Consider the following 16,292-nt stretch of genomic DNA (forward strand, 5'->3'; position numbering starts at 1 on the left):
GAAGAACATGACATTTTTTTTTTATTTTCCTTTTTATTGTACAATATTACGCTTGGTGATTTTTTTAAAACAATAAATTTTGTGTATGTGCATATGTTGCATGGCATTTGACTATAATAAAGTAGGAAAAGTATAAAAAACATCATCGATAACTGCAATTTCAAATGGTCATAATAAGATTTCAATATATCAAATCCTTAACCGACAGTTGCCAATGAGATTCCAGTGTAAAAATATAAAAGGAACTGAATGGTAAGCGCCTTCTATCTCGGTCTCAGAACGGCTCGCGTATTGTGCTATATCCGAGAATAATTTACGACGTTACTCCCGCCCAGGGATAAATTAAACGAGATAATTTATACTAGAAATGTGCTTTTAATTAGCGTGCTGTACTCTCCAGTGCCGACTGACGTACTTGTTCCAAATATAATTATTAAGAATATTCCACAAAACTATACTGTATATTTCGGTACCGCCAGATAGCTAACAAACTTAGAAACATATAAACAAACTAAACTTATGTGAAAATATATTAATTATTCACGTTATATCACATGTCTAACTCGTTCATATTCATGTTAGAATAGACTCACTGAAAAAGAGTAATGTGCTGAGTATCCGAAAACTATAAGCAGAACGTGAAATCTTCTCTGTTTGAAATTGCGCAATAAATGAATGTAAACTTCAAGATGTTTACACAGAATAAGTTGGATGGATAAGACAGCTATTTACTACCTAAGGCACGGCTACCCCAAGATAACCGCAGTCGCCCCCCACGAAGGTTGAGCGGCAGTAATAAGGTAGAGTTTCCGCGAAGCCAAAGAAACGCTATCGATTACCTTTCTTTAGCATTTTTTTAAGCTAAAAGCTTTATCAACAACACAACTTTCAGTCAATTGCAAAATAGATCCTTAACTATTTCGAAAATTTTATTTAAACTAGCATAGTCTGAGACACCTGTCAGTTGTTTATCAGATGAATAAAAGACACATTACCCGACGAATAGATGACACAAAGAAATGGCAAAGAAGTATATCGGATCGTGAAGATTCACGGCTCATGAAATTTCGTTTTTTTATTAAAATTCATTATGTTTCCATATATTATAAGCCTCTATGTAATAACTGCTTATTATAATTCTCTTTGTCATTCTGGCTTATGCGTGCGGCACTGATCGCTTTATACCAGTCCCTATTCTTAAGATGTGCAGTGTGTTATCTATGGTACCCATTTTGTATGAAAATTCCTAGGCAAGGGGCATTAAATGTTAATTTCAAAGAACTGGAATATTACCTTGTTATGAAAGACCCACCTAATATCATGGGGACTAAAACAAATTTTAGTGTACGTGTAAATACCTAGAAGTTTGATTTATCGACTGCAGGAAAATAAATCTATCAGCTGCAGGTACGGTATCTAGGAATATTTACAGCTTTGTTAATAATAATATATTGTGAGAATATTATATTTTAAACAAAACCAATATAATAAATGGCTTAATTTTTTCCCCAGATAAATGCCTGATGTTCATATGTTTACATTCGTACAATGATTGCATGTTTTCGTCGACAGGAATCTATGAAAAATACCTATCGAATGGCATAGAAACAGTCCAGAGTAGCGTTAACATGATTTTATTTAGCTCTTTTAAAGAGTTATAGCGCATTCACGATTTATATTTTACTAAAATCACTTTCTAAGAAATACTTTGAACTTGCGATACCGATTTTAGAACGCGATGTTGACGTCATAAGAACGCAAAATATAGAATGAAGTAAACAAAGTAGTTGGATGGCTAAAACCATCGGGATTTGTTGTGTATTGATGGGCTACTTACGATCGAACTGCCGTTTACACACCAATCCTTCCACCGCTTCTGAACCAACACCAATTTATTGACGCACAGTTAAATTTAAACAGGTTTGTTACAGCTTCTACCGTACTAACTACTGCTACTTACCTAGTACCGTGTCATGTTTTAAAATTAAATATAGGTATGTATCTAATAATAATAATCTTGGGACAGTACGTGTACACAGGTGTTTTTTTTTTTTCCGCAGGGTAAAACGAATTCTCGCTACCACCATACGGGGGGTAGTAGAACTGTTTTGTTGGTTTCACCGGTCTTACGGCGCAATGTCGACACTCGGGAGTATAGCATCATCCGAGCCGGGTTTGGACCGAGTCCCTATCCCTATATACGCCCTACACCAGCATACCAACCAAAACCCGCGGTGGCTTCATCGGCGCATACGACCCTGGGGTATCTTGTTGCACTGAGATAGCTGCGCGGAACCGTCCCTGCGCTATACCGCATTACGGCACTTCTGTAATTGTGGGGGCTAAGATGCCCCCGAACGCTGAAGGACGCTTTTGGCGTCTGTAACATCGGGAGACCGATGTTGTCGTCCACCTCGGAGTCGCTGTATTCGAGCGAACAGCCCCCTCCTACTGCCCCAATTAGTCGCTTCTTACGACAGGTATGGGATGCCGTGGCGGAATTCTTTAGATGCCCCCGAACCACAGGGCACATACACAGGTGTCCCTCAGGAAAAAGGGTCGTGAATGCATCCGAATTCGCCAGATCTTCTTCAAAAATCTAGCAAAATGCACAATGTTATGCATCTGTTTCTTCTTTCAGTCATGATACCACAATTCATCCACTCGTCGCGGCACGAACTGCTTCTGAAAAAACAATTTTAAAACATTTTACGTTGCGGAATTAACTTCGGTTAAAACATAAAACTTTAATGGCTGTCCTCGAAATATGATTTAAACACGATGAAGACATTCAACCTCTATTCATCTTATAACGTGTAAACCAAGTGATTTTCCACTGGTCGACCAGCGCGATTAATTGTATTTCGTCTATAGTTTTAGATCAGAGGACTTTATAACCCATAATTTTATATAGGGAGATGATTTACACGCCTTGTCTACTCACTTGTTTGATGTAATATATAATTTTTTGTGTTTTATGAACGTGGAAACGGCTGCAGCGTTGAGTGATTATGAACTGCTACAACATAATAGTAGGGCCGCTTATTTAAAAATCGTAGGCATTGGAGGCATGTATAAATATTTATGAGATCAGTTTGACTGGTGTATTTTATTTTTATGCTGGTATTTGAACACGAATTCTTTTTTCTTTATTATGTTAAACGCTTTGAAACGTTTAACTCATCAAATACTTTCTGTTTTATAAAGCGAGATTACAGCGGATGCTTTCGCATATAAAATTCATATTGTGACGCAATTTAAAAAATGTGAAATTTTCAGATTTCAGTAGCATTGGTAGAGAATGCCCATGACAGGCCTACATACCTACCTACTCACAATTATGAAAACAGTTAATGTATTTTGCACAGACATATAAGATAAAGGTCATTTCAAACTTTTTAAATACGTAATGGAACTATTTCAAACGTAGTCTTAACTTTGTGATTTGGATCACAGTACTAAAATTACATGCGAATGCCTCATTATATTACCCCAGTAGTGTTAATTTCCGTCAGTGTCTCTCCTATACACGGTACAAATAACTGTTATTTTCCAATTTGAAACACATTTTATTGCCACTTTATTAATGTTTTAACGTCCGACATATTGGGTGACGAGAACACTGCATTGTAGATTGCTATAAACTCCTAAATACTTACTAGCTTTTGTTGCTATTGTTTATCAGAAGGCGTGGCGCTATCTACCCTCAATGGAGTATATCTGATCCTAAAATTTTAAAAAAGAAAACACATAAATGGTATATTGTCAGCATAGCTAATTCTATCACAATTAAATCACATGCCCCAACAGGATGGAATTGGCCGGTGCGGCGCACCGAGCGTTGTCTCTGGCCGGTTCACTTGGCGTATTACCGGACCATAAACTAAGGGATTTGGGCCAACATCCGGCAGAGCTTACTAAACGTTCACGTAACGTATGCAAACGTGTACGGAATCATCTTACCCGATGATTAATGTGAAGAGATTAAATAAGTAGTAACTACCAGTTCAACATAAATAAACGTGAAATCTTAGCATTCAATTTTTTTTTATGACGGCATTATAATGCCTACATAATGAAGGAAGCTACAGAGTAGTATAGTATATACATACAATGTAATATGTACGTGGAGGTAATATATCGTACCTACATAATTCCATAAACACAAGATATAACGTCGACGAGTAAGAAACTGCGTCTCTTAACCGCCGCCACACCAATGCTGGCTTGTCTTATTGGATAATGGATGTAAGTACATTGTCTGAGCCCGGAATGCGGATTTTCTCGACAATTTTTACTATATTTAATGTTGTAAAATATTGTATAAATTTGTTAAGATTAGCAGAGAAAGATACCAGACGTACAGTATTATGTACTTAATACCAATATTATGGCCAATAGTGAATTGTTTGTCGTAAACAATGTGAATGTATCGCTGGCTCACTATAACAAGGTTCTATGTTATATTTGATGCACAAATTGAATAATATAATCATATGATTCTTTGTTTTTAAGCGAAAAGCTAAATAAAGGCGGTACCAAAATTATTGTCTTTTCTTATTTTTACCAACATGAAAATGTTTACCCTCATTTTTGCAACAAAGTAATTAACATAGGACCTTGTAATAGTTACCCAGCGGTATATATATATATATATATGTATTGATAATATACTGTGGAGATATGTAGTCGGCAATATTTTAATTTAGTACACAATAATTATGTAAATAAAAATTATCTTGATTTACCATCGCCATCAATATTACTATTAACAATAATCACGGATGGTATGTTTCCCGATTGTAACCATATTCACTTAACATAAAATTTATTGTTAAACCTAATTTGTTGAGTCTGGGCAAAGGTGATCAGATTAATGTTCCTATTAATCTTTTTAACGGTCTAAATTACCCCACTACTATCAAAATAACGACCTGGGCTTTAACATACGACAATAAAAAACCTTATACAGTGATAGATGTTTATTCTGTATAGTTCTCGCTCGCTTTGAAGATATATAAATTATACAAATGTTAATTAAATAATATAAAAATAGTCTCTAGTTTACAAATTTGGGGAATACAGTTCACAACATTTTGAAACACTTGGACAGAAGAAATATCCAAAATAATGAACAATTTTTAACCAGACACGAATCCAGGAGGTCGTTTGGGGTTAATGACCCCCTATTAAAATATATATTTTTAAAATACATATATTAGAGCTCACTTCAATTTCATACAAAATTGTTGTTCGTGCCAAGAAGAAATATTCCATAACTGATGCGAATCTTATATAAATCAACATCTTTAGTGTCTCTTTATTCGTTAAATTAAAACTAGAGCCGTGTCTGGTCGATAATATTAATTAATTAACAGACAGTATAATGCATCACACAGCCATCCTTTTTACTCTTATTGCTTATTATATAGCTGTCTCATTCGCATTGAACATTTAGAATAGGACGGTATTATCAATGTTCGTCGAGATGCGCGTACACTCTCCTGAGTTTTTCTCTTTTGTTTTTGTTTGCATGTTTTTTCTCCAATTTCCAAGGTTTACCTAAAGGTTTTTCTGCTGGCTGAGCTGCTGTCATACTGTAAAAAATATGAATAATTCACATATAAAAATATGGATTATAATTACAAACATTTGAATTTGTAATTATGTAAACAGGTTTGTATTCACATTAATAGAAAAAAAATAACCATATAAAAAATATTGGTAGTATCATGTTCTCGAGTAAATTTATTTTCGCAGATATTGAAAAATAATGGCTCGACACTCAATTGCTTTTTCAACTTCAGTATTTCATAAGTAGAGTGTAGACCGTACGGAGAAACATTAAAACTTTTTCTACCGACAAAATCTTTTATTAGTATTTTACAAAATAGGAACTTACAATATAAACACATGTGTAAAGACATTTGAAAACTATAAAAATAGTTTAGATTATGGGATCAGTATTTAATAATCATACTGATATTATATATACGAAAGTTTATGAGGATGGATGGATGTATGTATGTTTGTTCCTCTTTCACGAAAAATCTACTGAACGGATTTGGATGAAACTTTACAGTTGTATGGTTTATACATCAGAATAACACATATGCTACAATTTACAATGATTTTGTGTAATTTGTTCATAATATAATTATACATATCAAGTCGGATTTTTTTTTCCCCGGAAAACACCTTCACGCGGGCGAAGCCGCGAGCAAAGCTAGTTTATTACAAGAGTACACCTAACAAATCATAAACTAGGAAGCAGGCAGTTCGTTCCGGCACGCGCGAGTCACGCTCAAGCTTTCACGAGGACATTTCGACATGTCCTTATTTAAACCGGAGCGATTTTGACGATCGTTAACGCGGTCCGCTCGTAAAGCGACGCTGGAACTTTATGAATTAACATTTGGCCGCCATCCAGTGTGGGCATTCCGTCTTCGCGCTGTTTATTTAGGTTTCCCTTTGGCTCTAATTGATAATAACTATATCTTTCATTTCAGACGGACAGTGTTTATTTTTGTATTGCATTTTTGGAGGTTGAAAAAGTCAGGCGGATTCCGTTGTTGTCAAGTCACAATGTCATGAAGACGATATGAAATGTTCATATTTTTACTATTGTTATTTTTATGCCGGTTTCTAAAAGAATTATGTATATGGATAATACTGATTACCGAAAGTTGACAAGAATTTGTTACAAACAACTGTTGAACTGAAACTAAATCCATATTTGAGAATAAGGTACTAAATGAAGATAAATATAAAACATACCCGCTGCTAATAAGTTGCGTTCCTTTAACATGCGCCGTACTCTTTTGCATCGCGAAGAACGCGCTGTCGATTTCAGATGCTTTGTTCAACCAACCCTGTGTAATAAAATCATTTTTTTTTTTGTATACATATTCTCAATAGACATCATAAATTTCTACGTGCTGATAGGATACTGGTACCAAACTGTATGGTAAAAACATATTTTTATATTTAAAACTAACAGTAATGGCTCGATTCGAGGAAGCAAGTTATCCAGAGCACCAACTAGAGTACTGTTGAAAAACAGTGTAATTACTTTACTATGATTTTAACTTCTTTAGGGATTCCTTGTGTAGCGGTGGAATACTAAAGATAAAGAAATTTTGTTTTTTTAAACAAAAACACCTAAAATCGCACACCTCAACCATCCTAGCCTCCCTGGGCGTAGGCTTCCGCTTCTCGTTCCTCTTGTCTTCCAGCAGCAGGTCGAGGGGCGGGGGGCTGCAGCCGGGCGGCAGCTGTCCCCAGCGCAGGCGGCCGCTCGCCGCGTCCTTGAGCAGGAGTCTCGCCGAGCGCGACTGGTCGGGCTGCCCCGCCGCCGTCATGAACCCTCTGTTGACTGCAACAGGGGCGGATTTAGAAAACAATCTGGGGGTATTTTCTGTTTTTGTGACGTGTATTTTATTTGTTTGTGTAGACGTTATTTAACATAATACGTTAGTGTTTTCTAGATAGCATACAGACATAACATAATTAACATATAAATACCAATGCAGTTAATACAAGAATCAGTAAAGAGATTTGATAACCTTACTCCCTCTCATATAATAATAATATCAGCCCTGTATTATATACTGTCCCACTGCTGAGCACGGGCCTCCTCTACCACTGAGAGGGATTAGGCCTTAGTCCACCACGCTGGTCTAGTGTGGGTTGGTAGACTTCACACACCTTCGAAATTCCTATAGAGAACTTCTCAGATGTGCAGGTTTCCTCATGATGTTTTCCTTCACCGTTATAGCGAACGATAAATTCACAAAGAATACACACATGATTTTTTTTTAGAAAAGTCAGACGTGTGTGCCCTTGGGGTTTGAACCTGCGGACATTCGTCTTGGCAGTCCGTTTCACTCCCAACTAGGCTATCGCCGCTTTTTGCCGCCGCCCTCACATATAATTCTTTATAATTCAGTATTTTAACCAATGTTTTGTCACTTCATTTGCACCCCAAATTATAATTTGAGAATGTGAAAAACAAAATATTAATTATTTATATAAATCCCAGACAAATATTTTTCTCAGTAATACACAATGTAGTCCACAACTTACAGGCATGAGCGGTGAGTATCTGCTTGTAATCTAATTCCTTCGCAGCATTATCCTGCGGGAGTAGAAGACCGTATTTCTCTTCGAACACGTGTTTGCCGACCAGTTGGCACAGACGCGCCATCGCAGCGTCGTGGGCTCGCATCTAAAATAAATACAGTTATTATATTTACAGGCATGTTTTTTAGTGTTCCTCATGTTCACACGTATAATGGGATCACGCTAACATGATAAGTATTCTATCGTAGTTGAGGGAAATTTCCAAGGGATTGTCTATCACACAACCCACACAAATCAAACATTTAATATCGGGAGCGCGCTTCAAAACCGTGCATTTATTCAGTGCCGTAAGGCCCGTGCCAGCGGTGCCCAGGAACAAAGCGTAGACCCTGGAGAGGCGCAGAAATGACTAGACTAGGAATAAGATTTTGATCATGCTTGGGCGCAGTTATAGATACTCGCATAATAAGCAAGAACTGGTACTAAATTAATGTTAAAGTATACAACTTCGGTCAACTTTTGCTGTTAAATACCGAAAGAAGAAAGAATATTTTGTGAAATAAAATTGTGGGTTCCACTGTATAACATATTCTGTTTGAAAAATATTGTTTTTATTACTATTCCATACCTGGTCGATTGGCAACACTGCTGTCAATAATAAATCAGGCGCCACCGCATACGCTGGCAACACCAACCCAGGGCAGTCCAACAACTCTATATCGTCGTCTAAAATGAGCGACTGAATATGTCGAGTGTGCCCAGGCATCGAACTTACGCTCACCTGAAGATAAATTGTCATTAACGTATTAAATAAAATAAATAAATTAAGAAAAAAATAGAAATTTATTATTGATTAAAATCCAGAAAAGAACACATTAAGGGCATTATAATATTTTTTCGCCGATTTTTGCAGACAAACAAGCAAGCAATCCTCCTGCCCATAGACTATAATGTCAGGAGCACATCTCAGCAGTTGCATACTAACAAAAGACTTTTATACAGTGTGGAAAGTAAAGTATTTCAAAAAGAAAAAAACTCATTAGTACATACCTTTTTAGTTTGCATCAGTACATTCACAGTACTAGATTTACCAACATTAGGATACCCAATCATACCAACACTCAGTCTTGGTGGATTTTTCAATTTTGGAACTTTGATACTCTTTAATACTTCTAATAACTTATTGCGATCATAAATTTCATGGGAATTTTGCACTTTCTCAGTATCTTCTGAAACATTAACTACCTCTTTAACACTGGGTTCAATTTCTAAAGTTTGACTTTCAAAGAAGTCAATAGGTCTCCCAAGTCGTAAGTTTTCGACAACTTTATCTAAAGCATCTTGGATTCTGTCTAGTCTGTCTGCTGTATTTGACACTGCTTTGTCAATTTCACTCAATTGCCTTTTAAATAATTCAATATCTTCTTCAGTACTCTTTAATGCATTTTCGTCAGATTCTAGATCTATATTTTCATCACTCTCTGCATCAGAAGGTACAGAATCTTCTTCCTCATCATCTTTTGTGTCAGGAGTATCTCCACTAGCTTCAGATATTTTACGTTCGTTTATTGTCTTTGCCGCAGAGAAAAACATAATAGGAACATTCTGAAAGGTGAAATTAGTGTGTGAATATGCAATCATCGCATATTCTTCTACCCTTATGGTTAGAATTTTTATTCAACTTTCGGAGTATACCCTTATCCATTAAAAAAATAATTATCAAAATTGGTTGACTCTGTAAAAAGTTATGCATGGTTGAACATAATAAAATGTTATATATGTATTGAATTAAGAACCTTCTCTGTTTTTTTTGTCAGTTAAAAAATAAAAGCCATTGATGTTCAAAACTCTATAAAAAATATGTCAGTGTTTTCTCATATTTATGTGCACAATGTTTTCCATTCCTGGTCCGACATGGTGCAAAATCACCCAGAATTGGACAATACTATGCAACACTATTAAAAATTATACACTGTTCATATGCAGTAGTGTTCAAGTGTTTTTTTTTTAGTAAATATGATTAAAAATATGTACCTCTTTTGTAAAATATTCAGCCCAACTTTTCCTTTCATGTTCACTTGTGAGGTCAGCTTTGTTCAACAGTAATATTGACTTGCATTTTTGTTCTGAAGCATACTGTTCCAAATCTGCACACCTGTGAAGAAAGCATATTATGAATCTTTAAATAAAATATTTACCACATGTTTATACATGATTTATTCCAAAATAACTAAATCAAATATGTAATACAAACTATAAAAAAATATTAAGGTTATAGCTTAAGGTCCATTTTCTTTAAAATTTCGTCGTATTAAATTTTAAAGGCCGAAATATCCATGCATATTAATTATTTTTACGTTTTTCTTTCAACTGCGAGAACTAATCACTAACTAGACGTGAATTTAAATTCTTTACTTGCCAATACTTGTTTAGTTACCCAGATTAAAGGTGAAACAAAATGTATGAAAAATGGACCTTAAGCTATAACCTTAATACAAGCAATATTGTGAAGTCACCAAAAAACTACTTGTTTAGTGTGAATAGTCTTAATTTTATTCAAAATCATAAACATTACCTAAACAATAGTGGATTTCTTGCATCAAGAAGTATCAGAACAACATCAGACTTTTCTAAAGTCCTCCACAACTGTTTCCATAGTTCCAAATTCCTTTCATATGGTGTGAGTGCTGCCCCTAGTTTAGCCTGTAATTCATTTAGATTCCGACGCCAATCCAAAAACGCATCTCTTTCACGAATTAACTGTTCCTCTGTCTGATATACCTGGGGTCCATTGTGGCCTGAAAATAGAATATAAACTTCAGAAACTGGTGGTAGGATAATATTTCGAATCAAATCTGCAAAATGCAATTTTCGATACTATATGTAGGGACCGTCGATTTATATGCGCCCAGATAGCGATCATCATACACAAAGTGTTTAAACTCGCCATAATGGTCCGAATGAGTGTGTCGCGTTCCAGGATCAGCCTGTGTATATACGGTTTCAACAGGCAGGCGTAATGTGTCGATTTTGGAAGGTTTATCATCTCTCATCAGTCAACAGTACTTTCTCTTATTTTAACTTTATAATGATAATTTTATGGATAATTTTACAAAAAGCACTAAAAAAGTCTCAAATATTATCTTGATTATGAAAAGAAATTAATCACAATAAAATTTTGTTGAGATGCTTAAAGATTACTGATTAATTCTCAGATGATTGGTTTATTCTTGTTTGCAGTCTAAAAATTGTGATTACAATTGTTTATCGTTTTGTATATACAATCAATTAATTAAATAAAATACAAGATCATACAAAAACTCCAATATTGGTATTCTTATACCTTCTTGGCACAGTTAAAGGCTCATCGAAATCAGGCTGAGATGTAACCACGGGCACCTCCATTGGCACCGATTTGACATATTTTAAATTCATTTTTTCTGCAGTAAACTCTTTTTGAGCTAACTCAGCTGTAGACAGGAACTCTTGGAGAGAAGATTCTGCAGTCACTGATTGTAAGTTTAGGCGTCCCCAGTCATAACCATCATTGACTTCTGTTGTATGTAACTAGAAATATTAGTTGATGTCATTATTAGGGTATGTTGGCATTGTACGTCAACATTAAATCATAAGATGTTAGGTCTTAGAATGGGCAATTTATTTTCGGATTTTTTTAACAAGTGGTAGATATAAAATTGGTCATAAAAATTATAATCTGGATAATTTGTGACATCTTTATATCATACAAGTCTGGTTAGAAGTTTTAGTATTAGATTGCAATTGACGCTTCATAAATAAATAATGAAATATTACCCACATATCCTTTTTATATAGGAATAAAAGTTCTAAAAGAAGGCAAAATTTAGACCATTATAATAAGGTGTTTTTAATTTATTTTACATGGGAAATATTAAATAAATAATTGTTATGCCATCTTACATTATTAAGTGTTAAATATTAAATAAAATGTGATGACATTGCATAATAACTTGAAATATTTTACTACAATAAAAAGTAAACATTGTATACCATGGTGTTATCTTCTACATGACGGCGGTGTCGATTTTTAGAGAACCTATCCTTAATAAGCGACCTCCCTAGAGAGTCCTTGTTTTTCTTTCCCATTTTGTACTACTTTTTTAAAGATAACACTTTAACTTCTATTGAAGTAAATAAGTTGTAAGTAAAATGCCTCAAATAAAACGTGCGTTTTACAGGTATTTGTCAAACTGTCACAACTGACACCTCAAAAGCAGTATTGCCAGATGGATGGTATAGACTAGTAATACACTATGAAAGTCCAATCACTGACGTCATCTCGAAGTAGCAGTAATAGGGGACCGGACAGGTATTACCAAAAAATCTGAAATTCAGTTTAAAGTAAAGTTTGCAATATTAAAAATATTATCTCATATTTGTTTTTGTAAAAGAGTTGTGATTTGTATTTTTAAATCAATAAATAAAATATAATAATTATAATATTTTTAGTCTATTCTTTACGGCAAATGAAACACCAATCACGGCGCATGACGTCACACGTGGGTAAAATGTAAACAAACAGACGTCATCTGGATGTCATACCGCGTTGTGTTATGCTTTAAAGGTGTTTTTTGACACAGAACTGCTCTAATAATTAATATTAATTTATACGGGACGTTGTTACTATCTTCCAGCTTAACGTTTACAGATTGTTTAATCGTTAATCATAATGGACCGCAAAAAATATCGTTGGTGCGTCGTACCTGAATGTAATAATACTTCGATATCTTTACCAAACAAATTATTTATTGATGTACCACGAAAAGCAGATATACGAATAAAGTGGTTGCAGTTAGCAAGACGAACCTACGACGGAATGTCTGCAGACTCACCGATTTAGTTCTGTGAGGATCACTTTGATGTAAGTAAATAAAAATAGTGTTTCGGTTTAAAATAAATCGATGAATATTTCAATTAATTAAATCATTTGTACTTCCAGGGAGGTTATGGTTATGAGATGTATTTATTTATGTTTTAGCTGCCACATGATATGGAATAGAATATTTATTTATATAGAATTCTGGTTGTTACACAGTAACCTGAGATTGCCTGAGTCTATGCAGTGTTGCCAGATCATAATTTCTCTTTACCCCAGGATTATTTGGAATTTAAAATTTTACCCAACCAATCATAAATAATTCGGTACTTGATTTTCTATATCCTTATCTATGCAGACGCCACTTCTTTCTTCACTTCCACTTCAATAATTATTAATTTAATTATCTCATTTTATTAGGAACAACTAGCTGTACACGAAAATTGTATTGAATAAAAAATTATAATTATTTCATGGCCTACAATTTTTGTAGGAAACATCTTTCTCTAAGCTCAATATTTATTACAATACCGTGAAACAATAGCTTTAATACCTTAACTCGTAGAATTACCCCAAAAATTACCATTAAAAAAATTACCCTGCAGATTCAGTTTTACCCTAAATCTAGGGTAAATAACCCTAATCTGGCATTATTGAATCACTGTTCAAATGACAAGACTTGTCAAGTTGCTTTATCCACGTATGACGTCACACGAGACGAAATGACATAATGTAGCGTTTGCGCGGGAATTATAGCTATTTAACATTTAGGCTTGGTTTTATGTACTTTTTAAGCTTTATTTGTGGAAAATACTATTTTTCTTGGCTATTTATATCCACAATGATCAATTTAAAACACCTTCTGAAAATTTGTCCGGTCCCCTATTTGTAGTAATAATAGTCGTCTAAATCAAATCAAATCAAATCAAATCTTTATTGTGTGATTCTTGGTACAGTAGTTGGTATCATTATAATTTAGATCTACAAAAATCGACCCCCACGGGTGTACACAATTATTCCATACACACAAAGTGACAAAGGTATTACACATGCCCAAAATAGGACAATTTTATGTAACACTATATAATATCTACATTAGTGCTACAACTACACCGTGTTATAATAATGAAATTTTACAATAATATTATTCATTTCAAATGTAATTAGTATTAATTATTTTGCCTTAAAGTTGTCAGCAAGGAATTCGTCAATTGTATAGTAGCACTTGTTTAATAATAAATTATGCAATTGTCTTTTGAATTGTATTATATTTAATTTTTTATGTTATATGGTAATTTATTATAAATCTTTGGAGCCATGCAGAAGACGCTTTTATGCAACAGAGCAGTTTTAGACTCTCTTAAAGGAAAATTATATTGATAATTGGATCTTTGACTTATTTGACGTTGTTCTGATGCTTTTTTAAACATGTTGCTGTTTTTCTTTATAAACAGTGCGGTCTCATATATGTAAAGACAAGGTAAAGTTAATATTTTAAGCGATTTAAAGTATGGTGTACATGTTTCGGTTGATTTAAGTCCACATATGCTTCGAACGCACCTTTTTTGAGCTTTAAAGATGGATTCTTTTTCACACGAGTTAGCCCAGAAAATAACTCCATAGCGCAGTATTGAGTCAACATACCCATAATAGGCAGTAACTACGGCGGCTTGGTTGACTACTTTATTAAGTTTGTAAAGAGCAAAAGAAAATTTATTTAGTTTCTTGATTAAGTTTAACGAATGGTCTTTCCAGGTTAATTTATTGTCTATTGTTAAGCCAAGAAATTTTGTACATGAGACTTCTTCAATAATTTCATCATTAAATGTCAAATTGATGCCAGGGAAATAATTCTTTGTTTAAATGACATGATTTTAGTTTTAGAAATATTTAACATTAAATTATTTTTGTTAAGCCATTCCACAGATTCGTTCAAAGCATTTTTCAAGTCATCTTCGTACTTTAAATTTTTTCGCGTCTTATGATAACAGTACTGTCGTCAGCGAAAAGAACCGCAGGATAAGACAGGTGTTTCGGAAAATCATTGATATAGACCAAAAATAAAAGAGGTCCTAGTACGCTGCCTTGTGGAACACCATGTGCGATATTACGAGATTCTGAAATATATTTGAGTTCTTTTTTACTACTTTTAGAAATTCGCTTTATTTCTGTGCATTGCGTCCTATTGCTGAGATGAGACTTTATAAGCGATAATACATTTCCTCTGATACCATATATGTACAATTTCTGCAATAAAATGTTATGATCAACCAAATCAAAAGCTTTAGTCATATCCATAAAGATAGCACTAGTTTGAATTTTTTCATTCATATCTGACAGTATTAAATTAAGGAAGTCGTAGATAGCCATATTAATGGAACAATTTTTTCTGAAACCTTTCTGTTCGTTAACTAAAATATTATGTTTGCATAGAAAAGAGTACAAAGATGTATAAATAATGTTTTCAAATATTTTGGAGATTACAGGAATAAGAGCGATCGGTCTGTAATTACAAATATCGGCTCGGTCATGTTTTTAAATAAAGGTTTGATAATGGTTGGTTTCAATTTCTGTGGGTAAGTTCCAGAGGAGATGCTTAAGTTGATTATGTGACTTATTGGGCCTGATATAACTTCAGAAGCGAATTTTATAACTTTGGTCGAGATGCCGTCATAACCTACACTTGTCTTATTTTTTAAATTTTGTATGACTCTATAAACATCCTTTGGAATAGTTGGGGCTAGAAACATAGAATGATTTAACATATTGTTCGCACCCATGGAATATATGGATGGAAGGGGTTTAGAAAGTAATTCTACTTGGTTAATAAAGTAATCATTAAATGCGTTTGCTATATCCGTAGGATCTGTTTTTGTCGTACTATTGCAGTTGATTTCCATTATGTATTCATGAGGTAAACAGTATCTATTTTCTTTTATGATATTCCATGTATCTCTACACTTGTTTTTGAATTTATTATCTTGTAGTTATTTTTTGATTTTTGTGTTAATTTGATAATCTTCTTGAGTCTCAATGAATAGTCTTTTAGTTTTATAAGATTTGATGGGTTCGGGTTTACTCTATATTGCCAAAGAAGAAGTCTTTTGGCTTTGCTACAGCGTCTTATGCCATATGTCAACCAAAGTGGTTTCCCTCTTGACGTTTTTTTAACATTAATTACTGGAAAGCACAAGTTGTAAAAAAGCTGGAATATTTCGTAAAATAAATTATATGCCTTGTTTGCATCATCAGATAAATAAATGTCAGAAAATGTTAGAGAACTTAAGCAGGATTTAAATTTGACCAAGTTTTCATAGCTATAATCGCGTACTTCTGTATTCCAATTGTTAATTAC

The 16,292-nt window shown here is 34.1% G+C and overlaps 1 protein-coding gene across 1 annotated transcript; it reads right to left on the bottom strand.

Moving 5' to 3' along the window:
- Window positions 1–4,967: 4,967 nt before the first annotated feature.
- Window positions 4,968–12,345, bottom strand: LOC115446730 (large subunit GTPase 1 homolog). The gene is given in 11 exon segments (XM_030173503.2): window positions 4,968–5,597; window positions 6,778–6,872; window positions 7,176–7,375; window positions 8,086–8,227; window positions 8,711–8,863; window positions 9,133–9,687; window positions 10,117–10,237; window positions 10,658–10,854; window positions 10,856–10,880; window positions 11,426–11,649; window positions 12,112–12,345. Coding segments are annotated over 11 exon segments (1,932 nt in total). The 5' UTR covers window positions 12,208–12,345; the 3' UTR covers window positions 4,968–5,473.
- Between the last annotated feature and the right edge of the window lie 3,947 nt (window positions 12,346–16,292).

The sequence above is a fragment of the Manduca sexta genome, chromosome 15 (assembly GCF_014839805.1).
Source record: "Manduca sexta isolate Smith_Timp_Sample1 chromosome 15, JHU_Msex_v1.0, whole genome shotgun sequence".
Classification (NCBI taxonomy): Eukaryota; Metazoa; Arthropoda; class Insecta; order Lepidoptera; family Sphingidae; genus Manduca; species Manduca sexta.